Genomic DNA, 21,180 nt, shown 5'->3' on the forward strand with positions numbered 1-21,180 from the left:
AGCCATAAATGGATAAATATATTTTTATTTAGTAAATACAATAAGGCTTCCTATTCTTGCACTGTTTTATTGAACGAGCTTCTAAAGTCTGACTTTTGTTTTGTTATATTGTTGGATAATACTTAGAAAAAGCACCAGTGCATAATCTGCTCTGTTAAAGGGATACTTAAATAAGGATAGAATGGAAGCTGGCACTGCAGTAATACAAGCTCTTTTATTGAAAAAACTATAAAATCATAGGGCTATGCGGTCACAGCCCACTGTTTCTGGTCTCAAACCCTTTCTCAAGCCGAGAAGCCTATATAAGGGATACTTAACCTCCTTGCCGGTCTAAAAAATCCGGCAAGGAGGCAGCGTCGCACATTTTTTTAATTTTTTTTTTTTTAAATCATGTAGCGAGCCCAGGGCTCGCTACATGATAGCCGCTGCTCAGCGGCATCCCCCCGCCCTCTTCGATCGCCTTCGGCGATCTCCGATCAGGAAATCCCGTTCAAAGAACGGGATTTCCTGGAGGGCTTCCCCCGTCGCCATGGCGACGGGCGGGATGACGTCACCGACGTCACTGACGTCGGGACGTCATTGGGAGTCCCGGGCCTTCCCTCGGCGCTGCCTGGCACTGATTGGCCAGGCAGCGCACGGGGTCTGGGGGGGGCGCGCGCCGCACCGGATAGCGGCGATCGGGCGCGCGGCAGCGGCGATCGGGGTGCTGGAGCAGCTAGCAAAGTGCTAGCTGCGTCCAGCAAAAAAAAAATTAAACAAATCGGCCCAGCAGGGCCTGAGCGGCACCCTCCGGCGGCTTACCCCGAACGTAGTTCGGGATTACCGCCAAGGAGGTTAAGGCAGAAAAAAATGGGTTTTACTCACCTGGGGCTTCTCCCAGCCCCCTGCAGCCATCCTGTGCCCTCGGAGTCTGGATCGGATCCTCCTGTCCCCCGCCGGCAGCTACTTTCGTTTTCGGCGACAGGCCTGGCCATATGTTCCTATCGCAATAGCAGGATACAGGGCGCTATTGCGGACAGGAACGCATAGAAGCAGCCTGTCAGGCCTGTTGCCAAAAATGAAAGTAGCTGCCGGCGGGGCACAAGAGAATCCGATCGTGAATGTGAGGGCACAGGATGGCTGAAGGGGGCTGGTAGAAGCCCCAGGTGAGTAAAACTTTTTTTTCTGCCTTAAGTGTCACTTTAGGGCTCGTACACACATCCATTAAAGTGCACAACCAACTCCATGACTTGACCGACCACACGACCAAGAGATAACACAACTTCCGTGCACCAACCAACTGCACGCCCAACTCATTCGAATACTGCGCACACAAGTGGATTGACGGACTGCACGATATGGCTGCATTCAAAACAAGCATATGTCGTTCAAATGACTTGTACACACATGGCCAACTGCAGGAAATCAGTCTAATAGTTGTGTCAGTTGATCCACTGAATGTATTGGGCAAAACCGCTTGTTATCAGTTGCTCGTCTAGTCATTCACCACATCTACACACACCTGATTGTTGTCCAACCTACCAAATTCAGACAACAATCGGGTGGAATTGTTGGATGTGTGTACGAGCCATTACCCTGTAATCAGTATCTCCATTCTCTTCACATTGATTTCCATTCAGCAGACATTTCTGTTTGCATAAGATGGTTGGAAGGAAAATATACTTTTTTATGTGTGCCACCTCACAGAAGGGGGAAAATGGCTAAAAAGCAGCTGCAGACTAGAAGAAAAAAGTCATTGAAGAATCTTCATGTCTTTATTTTGTATGTGGATCTACTTAGCAGAAAAATAAGAATCCCCAGCAGATATCAGCATATTATTAGTTATTATTATCATACCATCTATCACAAAACTGGACCTGCCATCCGGGGGTTTAAAGGTCACTTGTGATTTTTATGTACCTTCTAAATAGTTTTCCCAACAGGCTTCTTTCAAACACCACTGTTTACTATTTACCTGTATTTGAGCACTCAATGCACCAAACTGCATTGCATAAGTAAGAAGTCATGCACACATTTCTTCACCGCTATTATCTAATTGATAACATTTTTCACATTAAAATAAATACCGTTAAATAGCAGAGCAGTCAGTGTTTTTGAAATTGCTTCCAGGCATTTATGGATTGGCAGATCTATAATGCTTGTAAACAATTTCAGAAACATAAGAAATATGCAGCTCACAAACTACTTCTAAAAATAAAAAATAGTTATCTGCCCTAATAAAGTTTGTTATCTCAGTGGTAAGTTCCAACTTTTCAGTACATTTCATTCTCATCTCTTTAAGAATTTTTTGTTTGTATGATTTGTTTTTCTGCTATATATACTTATTTTAAATTATGTCTAAATGGTATGTTCTAATTTTCTACTGTTTTTTTTTCTTGTTTCCTTTACCCTCCTTCTGTCAATGGATATCAATCATTTCCTGTTGGACCACTATATTCCTCCCTGTTGAACTAATGTTGAAATGAAATCTCCCTCTTGATGGACCAAATCTTCCTTCCTGCTGAATGGTTCCTCCATCCTGATCTTCTTGTTCTTGCCAATCAAACCTTCCTACATGTTCACCACCTGCTCTTGAAAATCCTCCCATTCCTGCTTCTTTCTACTGTCCACCTCGGGAAAGCAACGGAAGAAGCGTGGGCAGAGGGTAGCTTCTGCACGCTAGTAAAAAAGAACAATCTGTGCTTAAGGAAAGTACTTCAGCAACTGTGCTGCAGAACATGTACGATCAAGGTGTGATTTAGGTGCTACTGCTACAGAGGGTCCCACTTATTAGACTTCTAGATTTTTCATATTAATAATAAAAAAGCCACCTCTTTCTTTTACTCTCTTTGCCCTCATCCCTCCTCTTGCGGAGGGAATGGTGAACTGTTTTGTTGGAACTTCAAAGAAACAAACAAAAAAAATCTACAACAGACCTACCTTGTATTGCTGGGTGTTTACATTTGAGCACCTGGATCCGCAGTCAGTATTGTGTGACCAAAGCATTGATGCCAAAATAAAGAGTCAGCTAATGATGTGATGTCAGCTTAAAGGTTTTGCCTTTTGTTGTTCATTGTTTGGTCTCCCCGAGGCACGATGGGCTACGGCATATGTTAGTGTTAAAGTGACTTGCCATTTAATGAAGGGATTTGATGATTTATGTCTTGTTTTTCTGTGAAATATAAAGAAAATTACTATTTATCCACAAGCTTTTATTTTCTTTTGTTACTGTGTTTCTGTTGCTGGACACAGACATCACAGCACGGGAAGCCATGCGTATGTCATAAGACTGGCGTGAAATGGTTGTAGCTCGATCTTGCACAAAGCTAAATGCTGTTAGAGTGGTTTTCATTACTGAGGGCTTGCAAAGTCACCTTAATGGACAATGCCGGTTCTGAAATGTGTGATCTCTAGGAAGGCTAATCTGGTTGAAACTGTCACCAGACGAAAGTCCACAGTCCTACATTATACATTAAAATATGTACCGGTTTTTGTTTTTTTAATGTTGTCATATATATATATATATATATATATATATATATATATATTATTATTATTATTATTATTATTATTATTATTAAGTATTTATATAGCGCCGACATATTACGCAGCGCTGTACAGTGTATATATATATTGTCACTAACTGTCCCTCAAAGGAGCTCACAATCTAATCCCTACATATCCATATATATATAAATAATATGTATATAAATATTCATATGTTGACTGTGCTTGTAAATAGTAGGCAAAAATGCATTTTTTTTAAAAAAGCTTTAAAAGATTAGATCTTTCACACCATGTTGACATTTTTTCTTGGGGGGGGGGGGGGGGGGGCAAATACAAGCTGTATTTTACTGTATGGATCAGGTTGGGAAATGCAGAGGACCAAGTGCTTGCATGGTCCATTGGTGAGGATACTGAACACGGATCTGAACTCAGAACTTCCTCTCTACTCTAAAAGATAAGCAACAGCATAATAACCACATTTTTTTGTTACAGCTGATACAAACCCTGCAATGAATCTACAGCATTTATACTTCCTGCTTTCATGGAAGCAGACATAGTGTTAATATCCTGTGTTTACAAATTAGCTGCTCTGTCATGGCAGAGGGGATTTCTGAGCTGACACAGCTGAGAGATGAGGGGGAATTAGACTGGCGAAACTTTCTAAATACATACAGGGTGCATTTATCTCTGTTTTCCTTCTGTCCTGTGCAAGAGTTCAGGTCCACTTTAATGCTGCCAGTGGCCTTCTAAGAATAACTCCATTTTATCTAAAATATCTGCAATTTTCCACACCTCATGGACTTCATACATATCTATATATATATAATAGAGTAAGTGCCTCAACCTTCAAGCAAGAAGAAGAAGTAGAGCCCTACCCCCAGGGCGTGTCTCAACTTTCAGGCAAGAAGAAGTAGTACTTTGCATGAGAAAATTTATGCATGCTCAAACACCAAGTTTAAGGCCTCCTTTCCATGGACTGTAGAACTATGTGCTCAGCAAGCAGTTGCACGGCTGCAGTGAGCAGTTACCAGGCAGCAACAAGCAGTTACCAGGCAGCAGGGAGCCGTTGTGAGAGTTTGAGAAGCATTTCACTGCCTATCAGCGGTCTGTGGAAAGGAGGCCTAACCCTAGCAAGTCTGGCTTTGCAAATCTGGCCTAATTGGCTATTCATGAGGCAATGCTCATGCAAATATGCATTTGCTTTCGCATGCTAAACTATGCAGGGTCAAAAAACCAATACAGCAAAGCGGTCGCCCTGCGGGAATTAGTTCATGCTACATTAGCACTATCCAGGAGCGCCATGGGGAGGCTTCCCAATGCCCCCATACAACCGGGGGGGGGGACTGCGGGGGTTCCAGGCTCTCTCACTGCCTGTGAACCACAGCGGCACCCGGGAGGGGGAGGCTGGGTGGCGCAGCTGACCCCCCCAAGCGTGGCCAGCGCCGGGGAGAGCCATCCGCACCCACCTCCTAATATTAAAAACAGGCACTTACCTTAACGTCCATTGCATTCTGCTACATGCGCATCAATTTTCTCATGGAAAGCAGTTTTTGCAGTTTGTATCCTTTGGAGGCAGGTGGTAGATGGCTTGCTCCGGTGGTGTGAGCCCTGGAGTGAGTTATCTGCACCTGTCCTGTCCTCCCCCTTCCCTCTGGAGTGTTGTATGTGAGCCAGGGATGGTCGTAGTCAGCAAAATTCGCTAAGCTGGAAATACGCGTAGTTTTACGCAATTACGCTTCGCCAAACTACGGCTTCGAAATAAAATATTCGCTTCGTATGCATTTCGTAGACTACACATTAAAAATACGCAATTACTCGTAGTGCGAAGCGTAGTGTATGCGGATGCTTATGCCCGCATGCAGAAAATTTTACGCATTAATTCCTCTGGCTTTATCGGGAACTCTTCTATGCGTACATTCCCCTTTCCAATGCGTAAATTTGTAAACATACAATCACACAAGACGCGAGTTACACATGTTAACTATGCATAGTGGACGTAATTCGTAAGCGTAGTTTTGAAACTTTACCTACGAACTACAATGCGTAGATGCGAACTACGATGCGTAAATTCACACTGGCGTAGTTTCTGCTCATCCCTGATGTGAGCCAGCCCTGAGCTCTAAAGCTCGGGGTGACCCATGCTTCACTCCTTTCTCATGTGGTGCCCCCAAGTTAATGCGCATGTAGCAGAATGCAATGGACGTTAAGGTAAGAGCCTGTTTTTAATATTGGGAGGTGGGTGCAGACGGCTCTCCCCGGTGCTGGCCACGCTTGGGGGGGGGTCGAATGCTCCACCCAGCCTCCCCCTCTGGGGTGCTGCTGTGGTTCCCAGGCAGTGAGAGAGCAAGGGACCCCGTGGTCCCCCCATTTGTATAAAAAGGGGGCATTGGGAATCCTCCCCGTGGCGCTCCTGGATAGTGCTAATGTAGCATGAACTAATTCCCGCAGGGCGGCCGCTTTGCGGTATTGGTTTTTTGACCCTGCATAGTTTGGCATGCAAAAGCAATTGCCTTATTATGAATAGCCAATTAGGCCAGATTTGGAAAGCCAGACTTGCTAGGGTTAAACTTGGTGTTTGAGCACGCATACATTTTCTCATGGAAAGCCTACTTCTTCTTCTGGCTTCAAGGTTGAGGCACTTATTCTATTAGATAGATAGATGCGGCGTATGCTACGACGCGGGTCAGCTAGTATCCTATAAATGTTACTAATTAATTATTTCAAATAACTAAATTTGTTTAAAGGACAGCTGTATTTTTAAAGAATAATGCAGATGCTTTAAAGGGCTTCCATATCGCTGTGGAGATTGCTGGGGTAAGTCTGGAGGATATGTCCTTGGGAAAAGTACTTCCATCTATCATAGAACAAAGGTAAGTTAATACCTCTTTGTTACAGAATGTCAGCACTTGCATATCCCTTATAGAGGCCACAGGCTGTTGATGGAGATGTCCTTAGTGGGCATTTTATACAACTGTTGGCAAGCCCCACACTAGTCAGGAACAGGAAATATAATGTGGCATATGCTCTTTTATGATAGACATCAAAATATTCAGGCATCACATAACATATGTCAGTTAAGGAGGGAATGTTGATTATAACCCAAATGCATGTTTTGATTTGAGTGTAGTCCTACAACACCTAGAAGTGGTTTAGCAAGACTATACATTCATCCAGAGAAATCTGTCCTGCACCCTGTTTTATTTAACAGATGAAAGCCTTCATGACACCTGCACTACATTATTCTCTGTTATCATTGCACCTGTATTTAAAAATTGTATCAGATGTATTGGATGTATCAGATTTGTACGGCGCATGTATCAGATTTGTCGGTAAAGAATTTTTCACTTTTAAGGCTAATTGGCCCAGGCCTTATAAGATTTTTCGCCTTCCCATGAATCAACTGGGATATGTTCAGGGCGGTGTTTTGGTATTTTTTAATTTATTTACTATTTTATTTCTGGTTGGACTTGATGGACGAATGTCTTTTTTTCAACCCAACTAACTATGTAACTATGTATGGTTTGTTTTCTAATTTATTTCATAGAACTTATATGCAATATTTTTGAGATTTTTCTTTATTAAAATAAGAGCTGTACAAGTCTAAGTTAATAACTGCCAATTGATGTTTACTCAAGGATACCGTTTTAAAATAATTGGTCATGTTAAATCCAGTCAAAACATTTACTTATTTCATTTTTATTTTTCATACTTAGTGTACAGAAGGTACTGCACACAAATAATAGACAAACTTTAGTTTGCATCAGAGTTTGATCTATTTATTCCATTATTTATTATCGTATTCAACAACAAAAACAGTGCAATCAATGAAAAAGAGCTTTTACTTTACAAGTCATATTAATACAGTTGTTACCCTTCGTAGCCTCCCCCTCTCTTCCGACCACATACAGATCAACGTGCACACCCACTCACACACAACCCCATGCACACGCGCATGCTCACACCCAATCACACACTCAGTCGCGCACACATACCGTACTTCTAATCAGTGGCGTAGCTAAGGAGCTGTGGGCCCCGATGCAAGTTTTACATTGGGGCCCCCCAAGCACTCTATACATAACAATTGATACGGCACAACAAAACCTGCCAATGACAACTACAGTGTCAGAGGTGCAAGAAGGGGATGGGGAGCAGTGTGTTAGTGATTACTACTATTCAAAGCATCTATAGAAGTGATTATTATGAGCACAGGACCAATAGAGAGCTAATAATGTAGTTGAGGGAGAGCCCTTCGGGGCCCCTCTGGCCCAAGGGCCCCGATGCGGTCGCTACCTCTGCACCCCCTATTGCTACGCCCCTGCTTCTAATAGACTTGTTCTCCTCTTCACAACTCTTATTTGAATTTTAGCCTCCACATAATTCAAAGAAAGAGAGGGTTGAGACCAGGCCCTGCGTGGTGCGTAAACCTTACATTTTGGCCTTACTGTAATTTATCAGGAGGGCGCAGGTGGAGAGAGTCGAGGTCAGGCCCAATGTGGCGCCTTACATCACGTTTATTAATAATTTATAATTTTCTCAGCAATTTTATCCATACTTGTTTATACTTCTTCTGTCGTGCCCCATTATGTTTTTTATCCATTAACCCCTCTTTAGCCTCTAAAAGATCACTCATGCAGGAGCACCATTCCCAGAATGTGGGAATCTGAATACCATTCCAGTATTCCAAAATTAGAGCTCTAGCTACTGTCGTCCCCACTTCTTTAATAATGCTACTTTGTTGTTATCCAATGAATTAGAGGCACCAAAGATTTCTAATTCTGCTGTAAAGTTGTCATTCATCCACGCAAGTTTTTTCCCAAAATGACTGAATTCCTCTCAGAATATTTGAATGTGGGGTAGCTCCACCAAATATGCAGTTCATTGCCTTGTTCTTTGTTACAGTGCCAGCATCTATCACTATTCGCTTTTGATATTTATACATTCTCTTCTGTGTTAAGAACCATCATGCTATAAGTTTATATTGCATAAGCTGTAATTTAGTGTCATCAATCCTGTTTGACCCTCACCAGATGGTAGGCCATTTTTTATTCAACCCTGGTCCAAAAAATCCCTCTCCCGCTTACCACAAGGCACAGACCCTGGACATAGCAGCTCATTTGGAAAGTCAAAGTAATTGGACACCATTTGGGTAAATGAAGAGGCGGCACACTACTGGCTGCAAATAACTTGCTGTGTATTAGCGAACAAGACACTACATGTTACGGAGGACAAACTTCCTCCGTAACATGTAGTGTCTTGTTCGCTAATACACAGCAAGTTATTTGCAGCCAGTAGTGTGCCATCTCTTCATTTACCCAGATGCTATACTAGCTGTATGAGCAATCCAGCTGAGGCAAGGCACCGGCAAGTGTTCAGGTAATTGGAAACCTGAGAAGCTGCATACCAGGCATTAATTGCTGCATATAATTGGACACCATGGGCTTGATTAACAAAGCGGTGCTAACTGTTAGCACGCCTGTGAAAACCCCCTTAGCACGTCTAAACAAGCTTTTCGCGCATAAAACTTTACGCGAGCAAAACTTTATGCGCGTAAAACTTTACGCGCATATTGCACAGAGCGCAGGGTGCTCCGCGCGAAGTGCCCATTAAAGCCTATGGGACTTAGCGCGCGTAAAACTTTGCGCGCGTAAAACTTTGCGCGCGCAAAGTTAGTGCGCGATCTGATTGAGAAATCCGGAGCTAACCTACTTAGCACCCTGGTTAGCGCGTCTAAAGACTTTAGACGTGCTAAGTAGGTTAGCACCGCTTTGTGAATCAAGCCCCATGTCTTTTGAAAAGTTAAGTGTTAATATATATTTTTTTCTAGTATGTTAAGATTATTCCTGATTTTTCTACCACCTCTTTATCCTATTTATAAAGCTTTTAACTTGAATAGTCCACCAATCCCCTCTATATCTATATTCATCTAATACAGTGGCGAAGCTAGGGTATTTGACACCCGGTGCTGATAATTTACCGACACCCCCCCTCCCCACCCCCGGAAAAAAAGCAGTGAATGCGGTGTACGACGCACACCGCGTCAAAAAATGGGTGTAGCCATGACATGATGTGAGTGGAGCTGTGACATAATAGTGTAACTCTAAAGGCTCATAATGCAAGGGCTTATAATGCAAGCACCACCTTGGAGAATCACGTAATGCAGCACACAGCCACGCTCACGCACGACCACCTGCGTTTCAATGGAAAAGAGCCCTTTGGCAGTGCCCTGAGTTTGCTCCCGAAACACAGCAAAAGTACCATAAAGATAGTTGGACGACGTTCCCCACACACTCAATGTCTCCCCATGATTTGGTGAAACGTAGTGAAATGATTCCCCATCATGGGTGTGCAGATGATAAATCTGCAAAAACTGTGTGATGCAATCATGTCAATGTGGACCAAAATCTCTGAAGAATGCAATGAAGAATAAGGCAGTTTACAAGGGTTCAAACTCAGTATTAGCAAGATGTACCTAATAAAATTGCCAGCAAAATATATCAATTTTTCTTTTGATTCATTAATTAGCATAACATTTAGTAATCATAAGCCCCCAAAATGCCAAATCCTGCAACAATAACTCCAAAGTAGCAAATGCAGTCACTATGACCATCAAATAGTAAATGCAGCAAACGCTACCTCTGACACCTGCAATGAGGCAAATGCTACCTCTGACACATGCAATGAGGCAAACACTACCTCCAACACATGGTGCTGGGAAGGTGACAATTGGTGGGGAGAGTGATGGGAGGAGGGTGGCACTGAGTAGGAAGGGTGACACTGGGTGGAACGTGGGTGACACTGAGTGGGAAGGGAGACACTGGGTGGGGTTTGTGGGGAGTGGGACACTAGGTGGGAAGTTGGTAACACTAGGTGGGGTCTGTGAGGAGGGTGACAATGGGTGGGAGGTGGGTTACACAGGCAGGGCTGTGGAGTTGTAGGTTGCATAAACATTGCAGTCAGATGATTTTTGTACTCACTCCATAGCCCTGCATGGACTGTGAAGTCAGAGTCGAGGAGTCAGAGCAATTTTGGGTACCTGGAGTCAGAGGTTTCATACACTGAAGAGTTGGGGTCAGGTGATTTTTGTACCAACTCCACAGCCCTGGACACAGGGCAAGGTACGATGGTGACACTGGACAGGAGGTAGGTGACACAGGGCAGGGCATGGGAAGGATTACATTGCGTGGGAAGTGGGTGAAACTGAATGTGGTCCATCAGGAGCTTGACACTAGGGTGTGACATTGGGGAGGGTACATGTGGAGGGGGATACTACGCAGGAGGTAGGTGACACTGGGCAGGGTAAGTGGGGAGGGTGACACTGGGTGGGAAGTAGTGGGTATCACTGAGCAGGGTACACAAGGAGGGTGACACTGGGCAGGACAAATAACCAGGTTAGATGACAAAGAAAAAAAAAAAGAAAAGACATTGATAATATAACCAGCTGATGCTGGAATGGACCTCCCTCAATGTGGCATCCAGTGTGTCATGTCCACTGAGCAGGCAACCAGCAAGGATCCATGGCGTGCTCACACACACCGGGTCACTCACAGGTTAGGCAGCCAGTACAAAGTTGCCTGTGAGTGACACCTCAGGCAGCCGGCGCATCGCCAATCAAAGCGCACTGTGGCCACTTACTAGACTCGGAGGGTGGGGCTACTATGCTACCCAGTCCTGGTGGAGGCAGACAGAGCCGTGTGTGTGCGTGATGCACGCCACCCAATGTCAACCAGCAGGGGCTGAGGCTCGGAACTTAGCGGCCGCTGGTCCTCATGGCAGACATCACCCCTGCTCTGCCAATCTGTCACCCCACCTGGTGCGGGTCGCTCCCCCCCCCCCCCCTTACGACGCCAGTGATCTAGTATGCCAATTAGTCTAACATCTTTCTTTAAGTTGTTTTTGGCGAACCAGGATGAGTTGTTTGCAGGGGGAAACTCTTTGTTATCTCTTAACGCCGTTAAAATGAGGTGCCAGTTTCTTTGCTACTATGTTCCACGATCTAAACCAATGATTTTATTGTAGGTTTAATCAGAGAGTGAGTAGACAGTTAAATTGCTTTGATATATTCTCCAGGATCCAAGAAAATATTTTATCAAGATCTGTCTATTCCCTCTCTAATATTGGCCACAGATGTTTCGAATGGTTCCTGGCTTCCTGCATTTTTCATGCCATTACCCTGGTAAGATAATTAGATTTATAATAATGCCACAAGTCTGGTGCTGCTAGCCCTCCTCCCTCTTAACTGCTACAGATAACATTATATTTGATTCTTCTTTTATTTATGTGCCATATAAAATAAAAATAAAAAAACCTGTGCTAATTCTGGAACCAAGCACTTGGGAGGCTTGCAAGCACTGCATCATAAGTAGAAGTTTAGGTAAGATCATCATCTTAATAATAACGATACACCCCAATACATTAAAACTGGGTCTGTCACAATTGTTAGTTTGTTACTTAGCCTTTTTAATAAGTGTTTTCTAATTTGCCATGAATACATTCTCTAGATTATTGCATAGGTTAATCTTTAAGTATTTGATGGAAAAACTGTTCCATAGAAGTTGCAATCGGCCATGATTTTTAAAAAAAAAATTGGAGTAGCTAATCAACCTAGATCAAAAATTCTTGCCTTTTTCTCATTCATTATGATGTTCAAGTTCAAGTTAAAATCCTCAAGGATCTCTCTGTAGTGATGTTACTGGCTCTGACAGAATAGTACGTCATCTGCAAAGGCCAATGTTTTGACACGTAGTCTTCCAGACTGAATAGCCTGGACTCCCCCACTGCATGGATGTTCCAGAGCAAAGTCTCCATACATAGATTGAAAGGAATTGGGGCTAGGAGACACCCCTGTCTTACACCAGATTCAAATTTTATCTGCTAATGTGCCATTAACTCTTGCCTCTACAGTTTGATTTGTGTATAGTTTTTAAATTTTCTCTATTAATAATTCCCCTATGTTAAACTTCCTTAGTCTTTCAAATAAACAGGTTTTTGAAATCCTATTAAATGCTTTTTCAGCATCTAACGTGCCCATGAGGACTTCTACTTTATTTTTCTTACTTTTTTTGACAGCTGCTAGAAATTCTGTAAATTCTTTAACCCTTCTTGAAAAAGGAGATTGTGATCTTTTTATCCGCCTAGACAATGATACTTCAGTTTTAAGAGAGTCTGAAGTGAAATATGAAAGAAAAAACAGATATTCACCTAAGGAGAGGGAAGGCTCTGGGTCCTGTAGAGCCTTCCTGTTCTCTTACTGGTTACCGCGGTACCCCTTAGGGTCCCCGTTAGCATTCCATGACCAAATTGGTTGTGGACTGCACTCTTCTGGATTGGGGAGACTTCGGCAGTCTTCAGAAGCACTCGGGCTTCCGCCGACAGTCCGCTCCATACTGGCCGCTTCTGAAGGTACAAACAAGTACAATTCCTTTATATGAGGTATCTCATACTTGGTGGGGGTATATAAATTAAGGATTATGATCTGTGACCTCAAGGAAAAGATCCGGACTTGGCTATAGTAATGGATGATAGAAGCGGTTTAGCCAATAGGTGGGAGGGGGGCGTGGCTGGCTGGACGGACTCAAGCTACATAACACAAGTTTCAGCGCATGCTCCCTAGCCCTTGATGAGTCATTATCGATGATGAAACCGGTAGGGCGGAGCCTAGGGAGACGCGCTGACTAAGGAACTAAGAGCACACGCAGCCGAGACTGGAACAATTTCTGGAGGCAACGGTGACTATGTTATGTGTTTTTTTTCAAGAAATTTTAATGTACGCATATATATTTTAAGCGAGAAGCTTCCTATTAAATTGGTTTTACACATGATAAGGTTTTTATCTTTGTGAGGTTTACGTGTACTGATACAAGATACGACGTTGAGAGATATGCAAACTTAAAGAGACCATCTGGTGAGCAGTTACCCAAAAGGGGGTGTGTGAACCTCTTTCCCTGGTGGAAGTGTTTGCTGGCACTGGTGGTGCAAATAGTGTGTATTTGAGAGCACATAGGTGTCAAGCAAGATAGAGGCATCCTGCACTATGATGTGTCTTTTTTATGTTTTTTATATTTAAAGGTGTAAACACGTCTTGAAGATTCTTTGTGTTGAGGGATACATTGTAATCTCCGGACAGAGAGCGCCAGTATATGGGATGTTTACTGAGATATAACCAGAGGAGGTTGTAATACTGGAGCGCACCACCTAAAAACGGTTGCAGTAAGACAATAGCTGTGAACAGAATTTATAGTCAACTGATTTGAACGTACCCTAAGCGCGGCTTATAAACTTACCGCTTCTGAAGACTGCAGACGGCCCGCTCCATACTGCACACGTGCGAGCGCCCTCTCTTGTGCACATGTGTGCAGTACAGAGCCGCTGGTCTTTCGAAGCCTGAGAGATTACAATTGGGAAGCCTGCAGGGAACGAGGAGAGTGGCAGGAGAATGGGAAGGCTCGACAGGATCCAGAGCCTTCCCTCTCTTTAGGTGAGTGTCTGTTTTTTCTTTCAGATTTCACCTCAGATTCACTTTAAACAAGCATAATTGAAATCTTGATTCTGCAAGAAGCAATACTCCCTGAAAGCCTGCTTCCTACTGTGGTACAACTCTCAGTCAAATGTTTAGCACTTCTTGACACCTGAAAATATACTTATTCAGCATAGACATTTGCAAACTGAAAGCATACAATTGTAGTTTCAATAATAACCCATTGATAGAAAAATGTGATACTTATCCGCCTTGTAGCTGTCTTCTTTTATCACTTGCTTGACCAATTTAAAAAGCAGGGAGAGCACAAAAGAGAAGTTTAGACAGCAAAAACTTTGCAGTAGTAATTGACTAGGCTAGGGCAATAGACCAGGCTAAGGCAATACAGCAGGTGGCACGAATATTTGTTTGCACAAAGCCGACCTGTTGCTCAGTTGGAGCAGGACCTGCGATGAATTATACAGACTACTGTGCTTTAGCAGTGAAAAAAATGCCATCGCATAGGAGAGCTGGCAAAAGTTGGTTATGGCCAGGGCATAATAAGGAGTACCTAGCCACTTATGTTGGTAATTGCAAATGTTGGGAACAGTTAGAATGGCTGGAGCCAACTGCCCGTGTGCAAAAAGTTAGTGCATGGCATTGACAGCCACAGACAGCAACACACAGCATCACACACTTTGCAGGTGAGTAATCAGGCACCCAGTAGCATGTTTACACATGGGCCTACAGTGTGACCCCTTATTTAACTACTTAAGCATTTTGGGCATAGCTGCTATGTCCAAAATGCTGCTCCTGCTGCCGCCCTCACCCATTAGCCCGGAGATCAATGAATGGGAACACAGTAGTACTATGCATTACTTATGTTTTGCATAGTAAAACTGGGCATATGGAAGACAGCCGCAGGGACATCTAGTGGCCAAATAGTAAAATTACATTTTAAAAAAATCCAGTCAAAAGCCTTTTTTTACTTTTAAAATGAACACCTTAGCTCCCACACTCCCCAATAGTTACACACACATTTAAGAAGAAAGAAAAAAAATGTGTATATATATATATATATATATATATATATATATATATATACATATATACATATATTTAATTTTGTCAAAAACAAAAAGGTATATTAATGTCACTTTTTAAATAATAGGCTTGCAATTAGCGATGGATGCAAAACTTAAAAAAAATGCACCTTTATTTCCAAATAAAATATCAGCACCATACATTGTGATAGGGACATAATTTAAACGTGGTAATAACCGGGACAAAAGTGCAAATAAAATACGTGGGTTTTAATGATGGTAGCATGTATTAATTTTAAGCTATAATGGCCAAAACCTGAGAACTAATACTTTTTTTAAAATTTGATTTATAATAAAATAATTCTTAGCTAAATGTACTTCCCAGAGAAAGCCTAAATGGTGGCGGAAAAAACAAGATATAGATAATTTCATTGTGATAAGCAGTGATAAAGTTATTGGCGAATGAATGGGAGGTGAACGTTGCTTGGATGCATAAGGTGAAAAAACACTGAAGGCTGAAGTGGTTAAGTCTCCGTACACCAGTTTGGAATGAAGCACTAAACAGGACAGGGAGCAAATAAGCAGTAATAACTGGGACTGCAGAAGTGGACTGAGTCAAGAGATACAGCAAAGCAGAGCCTGTGAGCCAAGGTGAGGCAGAGAGGCAAAGGGAGTCGAAGGAGCCAAGGAAAGACAGATTGAGCAGCTGGCAAGGGTAGAGCTGAGGTTGGGGTTGGATGTCTGCTAATCCCCGTTAGTGCCCTCCACAAACCCCTGAAGCTGTTGAAGCTTAATCTGCTGCAGCCTGGTAGGAGTTGCTGGGAGAACCACTGCTAAGAAGTTTTCAGGTGAAGCTGGTAGGCTGTCTGGCTGGTGCAGCTGTTCGAGGCCATACACAACAGGCCATGCATCCAGTTCTGGAGTGTGTATGCGTGCACTCCACAGTCTGCCCCCCCCCCTCCCCCCAGCAGTGATCCTAACACGTCCTCACACACCAACAATGTGTTTTTCCTTATTTTTATTTTTGACAATATGATATCTTAAATAATAATAAAAGCAGACACAACACAACGTTTCAGGACACTGAAGTCCCTCCATCAGGGCAAATAAGTCTGTTAAATGTATCAATCCACTCGCTAGCAAGCAATGTGGTCTGTCTGGAGGCCGCGGCATATTTCAGTATTATTGGGAGTGAGTCATAGAAAGGAGACTCTTAACATAAAGTAGATATTAGGAATATCCACGCTTGAGCAAGCCACCACGCTCAAAGTAACATCCATTTTATGTATAGGAGGATCTGTTTGAGTGATGAAACCACAAGGCAATTCTTGAGTTCAAAAAATTCAAAATCACACTTTATTGTATCAAAAAGATTATCAAAAGGTAAAAACGTTTGTATTTGTCAATAAAAATTCTTCATTGCATGAATGTAGAAGACTATTCCGTTTTGACAGATAGTAGACACAATATGCTTTGTTTGATGAAACAGTACATTTCACACAAACACAGTGTGCTGCAGCTGATGAAGGGTTACCAACCCAAAATGGACTAGTGTTGTTACCTGAAATGTACTGTTTCATCAAACAAAGCATATTGTGTCTACTATCTGTCAAAACAGAATAATCTTCTACATTCATGCTATGAAGAATTTTTATTGACAAATACAAAAGTTTTTACCTTTTGATAATCTTTTTGATACAATAAGGTGTGATTTTTAGTTTTTTTTAACTCAAGAATTGCCTTGTGGTTTCATCACTCACACAGATCCTCCTATACCTAAACTGGAGGCCACAGCACACAGTGTGGTTAGAATTAAATTAAGGTTAGAATTAAATCAAATAGAGGATATATGTGTGTCCACGACTTCCTTGAGACATGCGACTTCTTAGCTGAAACTAGCATTCATCAGTAATAATCCTAACAACCCATGTAACTGGGAAAGCAAAATTTGTCAAGTACTAGATTCTAAAAAATAAGTGAAAGCTCCTACAATTGAAACACACATCTTCTATTGGCTGTAGTTTTCAAGTGGATAATTATAAACCAATAATCAGTTAAAATGAATAAATACAGTATGTATAAGGTTGCTCAGACCTTGAGACATTCTAGAAAGCATGGAGCTCATAACCACATTTAGTAGTAATGTGCAAAAATTCTACCTTCTGGAAAATTAACTTCTGATCAATTTTTGGGGCTCCTCTATGATGGTAGCCCTCTTCCTCTTAGAATATACAAAAAGTCCTTAAAGTGAACCCGAGGTGAAAATAAACTGATGAGATAAACAACTGTATTTATCCTCCAACTTCTGAAAATTTCCTTTTAAGTATCCCATGGTTTTATTTTATATTTAAACATTTACAAAAGTAAAATTAATGTTTTGTTGCCTCTGCTCAGTGGCAGCCTATTAAGTGTCTTAGAGTAAAAATACATGAACTATTGGCCATTCTCTATCTCTACCCTGCTCTCAGAAGTTGTATTCTACCAGTAAACCTTTCATGGCTGTAATTTGCTTATCAGTGAAGTTTACTATAATCCCGAAAAGCTACCAACAAGACAGACGTTGTCACTTCCATGTCTTAAAATTAACTCTTTCAGGCAGCAAAATAAAACAAGTAAAACAACCTGGTTATTAATATGTTTTGCACTGTACATACACATGTTTATCTCATCATGTCACATATTGCCTCGGGTACACTTGAATTCCTCTCTTTTCAAAACCAGCTAGATAGAAAGAATGGTTTTTACAGTACGTGGTATTGGTGTTCAGCTGTGTATGTGTCTTAGCATGTGCTCGTGATCTTACATGCCCTTATATGCTTGTGAGGCATTGCGTGCACCCAAGTGTGTTGCATGGGTGTGGGTGTACACCCATACAGGATTGCATAGGCATATATTACTATGCAGTAAAGTGGATCCAGCTGTCAAGAAAATCCCATCTGGGCAGCATTAAACTGATGCTGATGGTTTTGATCAGCATCTCAACTGTAAGGTGTGCTTTGTCTCTTGTGACTCCTATTGTGGTGTGGCTTGATTGACCTTGGCTTTGTTTGTTCCTGCTCTGACCTTTGGCTAATCTAGTTCCTGACCGTAAGCTGCTGGCTACCATATCCAACTTCATCCTGTTCCTTATTTAAAATGTCTCTGCTACCTACCTCAACCATCTGACTCTGTGATCAAATTTTCTGCTACCTGCCCCAATCAACATGTGCTCTCTGGCCATAAGAACTCCCATCAGCTCAATCTTACTCCAATTACTTTAACAAACCTCCAGTTTATTCTCACAGCAAACTCACTAGTCTTATTATAATGAGTATTGCTTTGGTGCGCAAATATACAAAAAAACAACAAGAGAGAGAAAAGTCTATAGGCAGTGCGCTAATATCATAATAGACAAAAAGGTACGATAGGTATATATATAGCACGAGTCCTATTATTCTGGGTTTTTTATGTGGAAACAATATCACACTATGTGGAGTTTTTATTTGGAGGTAACAACTGAACAGTTTATCTAAGAGCAAGCTGTAAGGACTGTAGTGTCAAGGGGACCAACAATCACAGATCGCAGTGGTTGGGGGTGACCCAGGAATAACCCCAGTGCCTAACTAAGACCAAACTGGTGGTCTTAGTAAGGGATGAGTCCCTTTCCATATTCGGATGTGGTGGAGGTGTTGAAAGCCAGAAGTCCCTTCAAGTGGAATGAAAATTACATGCTGATTATTATGAGATAGTACTAGAAGAACTTGTACCCTAGAATAACAGGACTGTGTCGCGCTATATATATACCTATTGTCACTAGTCTTATTAGTCCCTGTTGGGTGATATGGGGGGCTGAAACCTGGTAGTCACTGGGGAAAAGCATTTTACTGGTCAGTAGAAATGTGGGCCAATCATCCTTTGCCTGGTGTCTGCTCAAATTTCACGCCCTGGGAAGCCCCCTGCTAACCAATGGTGTCATAACAATACCACTCAAACATAACTAGGTTAATTAAGTGCAACAAGATAATGTACGATACTAAAGGAGAATTTAAAAAAAATATTACACAAAGTGGACACTATGTCCAACGCTGCGTAATATGTTGGCACTTTATAAATACAAATGTCTGGCATGTTAAAATGCAGAGGAACAGGAAGAAGAGAGGAGAGTTGGATCGATCAGGAGGATAGGGTCCCTTGAAACTAGTAAACAAAAGATATGAAAGAGCTGGAGGCAGATAAAAAGAAGAGAACTTGGCATTTATAATTATAGTACTGTATAGTATATGCACAATCCAAAGACATTGGTTAGAATTATTTCTCTCTCTCTTTTTTTCTTCTTCTTTCAACTTATCACTTTTCTATATTAACATATAACCTTACCTTTTCTTACAATTTATAACGAAGTTGGAATGAACTCAAGGACGTCTGTTATGTGATAGAATGCAGTTGATGAGAGACAGTTAGCTGTATTGTGTTGAAAGCATGGCTCACAATGTTCCTGGTATCTGGAAAATTTTATAGTTTTTTTTTCATTCAAATAAAAAAAAGTAATTAAGGAAAAAAAGGGTTTAGCATATCAGAAAAACAAAAAATGTGAGCTAACTCATAATAAAAGTATATACATCAGAGCTTACGAAATGAAAGCAGAATTTGTATCCATGTAAGAAATAAACAAACTAGCAATACACCAGACACTGATTTTTATTATTTAACATTCCTATTTCTCAACACTTTATTGGTTCACTGTGTACCCCTTTTGAAAGCCGGTGCTCTCCAAGTACCCCATGGCATGGCAAAGATGATCTCACATACCCCTTGACAAGCATATATTTAATTGTAAAACATGGCAATTGGTTCTAAACAATTTGTGAGTATTTATTATTGCTTTTAATTAACTAAAACAGTAATTTGGTGTCATTTTTTATTTAGGATTTATAATTTTCTAAAACTCTTAATTCGTTATACTTAGCTAATATGTACTCAAGAGGAGCTCTGTCGCAATCATAAAGGGGGCACCAGGCAGAAGTAATGGTCTCGTGGAGGACATGGAAAACCTCTAATTTTTGTCTTTATGATTGCCTTGTGTTTTCTTTAAAGTATATGAAATGAATGGGTTCAGTGCTCAACACAGTCCAATCCCTTCAATGCAACTAGTAATAACATAAGTTCCATGCAGTATTCAAAAGGGATGTATGCTCAAACAGGGATCCCCCCCTATATGAAGAGACTCAACAGATGTTCTGGCCAAATGGGCCCGTCAGCGCGATAGGGGTGTCAGCCACCCCCCAGCCACCTCAGGCAACCACAGCTGGGCACTTGTTTTCCAAAGGTGTCACCTGATGTGGTGGCTGATATGCCCTTATGGGTATTATCAGCTTGCAGGCTTTTGTCCCTCTCAGACCAGGGACCAGGTCAGAAGCAGGCTCTTTGTCCAAAGGGATCCTGTGGCTTGAAGCAGGATATCAGGAGCAGCTGTCTGGTTTGTAGCCGTTGGTGTCCCAGCACTGGCTATAACACCAGAGCTGCAGGCACCTGTGGGCTGTATGAGACTCAATCCCTTAGCAGGGAGAGTCTCCTTCCTGAAAAGTTAGCAATCTACACACTGCTCTGTTCAGATACACCACAGCAGTGGCTGAGTGGTGAGCAGTAGCATTGAAGTGTCTGAAAGAAAGCACAGGAGACCTGTGCTGGAAGTAACTGATTTAATTAATGTAACAAATACAACTAGTTTCAGGAGGCCATTCCTCCTTTCTTCAGGCAAAAACGTGTTTGTGTTTTCCTTAAGTATATCAATCCCAAGTACCCCTAGGGGTATGCATAACACATGTTGAGTACCCAGGTGTTAGAAAATTTAGGGCTGAAAGCTGACTCATTCTATGAGCAGCCAAGAGGTCCCAGTTTCAAATGGAGTATTTTGCATTGTATATGATTTTCACCTTCATGTTTTATTAGTATAACCTGACAAAAATAGTAATATGCATATGTACTCAGTTAATTGTTTGGCATTTGCTCCCACCTGGCCCGATATATAAAACTATAATACATCTTTACTGCAAACAGAGTAGCATTACGTCCTGCATAAAATATGTTCCACATTTTGCTTCCTTGTGTTCCCCCCTTGTTATTCTGATAAATAGCTGCTATGCCTAAAGTGGCATAAATTATATATATCAGATGCGAGAGATGAACATGTGGCACACATCTGCTGCAAAGTGCTTTGTT

At 41.9% G+C, this 21,180-nt stretch overlaps 1 protein-coding gene across 4 annotated transcripts in view; it reads left to right on the forward strand.

The window, feature by feature from the left end:
* The window catches only part of PCSK5 (proprotein convertase subtilisin/kexin type 5), a 639,880-nt gene that overhangs the window by 469,904 nt on the left and 148,796 nt on the right, over positions 1-21,180 (forward strand). The window contains exon 21 of one of the 4 annotated variants that reach the window (XM_068236638.1): positions 2,621-3,180. The exons of 2 other annotated variants lie outside the window; for them this stretch is intronic. In XM_068236638.1, the coding sequence (XP_068092739.1) occupies positions 2,621-2,736 (116 nt within the window). In that variant the 3' untranslated portion in view covers positions 2,737-3,180. Of the gene's footprint in view, positions 1-2,620; positions 3,181-21,180 lie in introns of those variants that run through there. One more of the 4 variants, XM_068236648.1, reaches the window with a different exon arrangement.

This window comes from Hyperolius riggenbachi, chromosome 1, assembly GCF_040937935.1.
Source record: "Hyperolius riggenbachi isolate aHypRig1 chromosome 1, aHypRig1.pri, whole genome shotgun sequence".
Classification (NCBI taxonomy): domain Eukaryota; kingdom Metazoa; phylum Chordata; class Amphibia; order Anura; family Hyperoliidae; genus Hyperolius; species Hyperolius riggenbachi.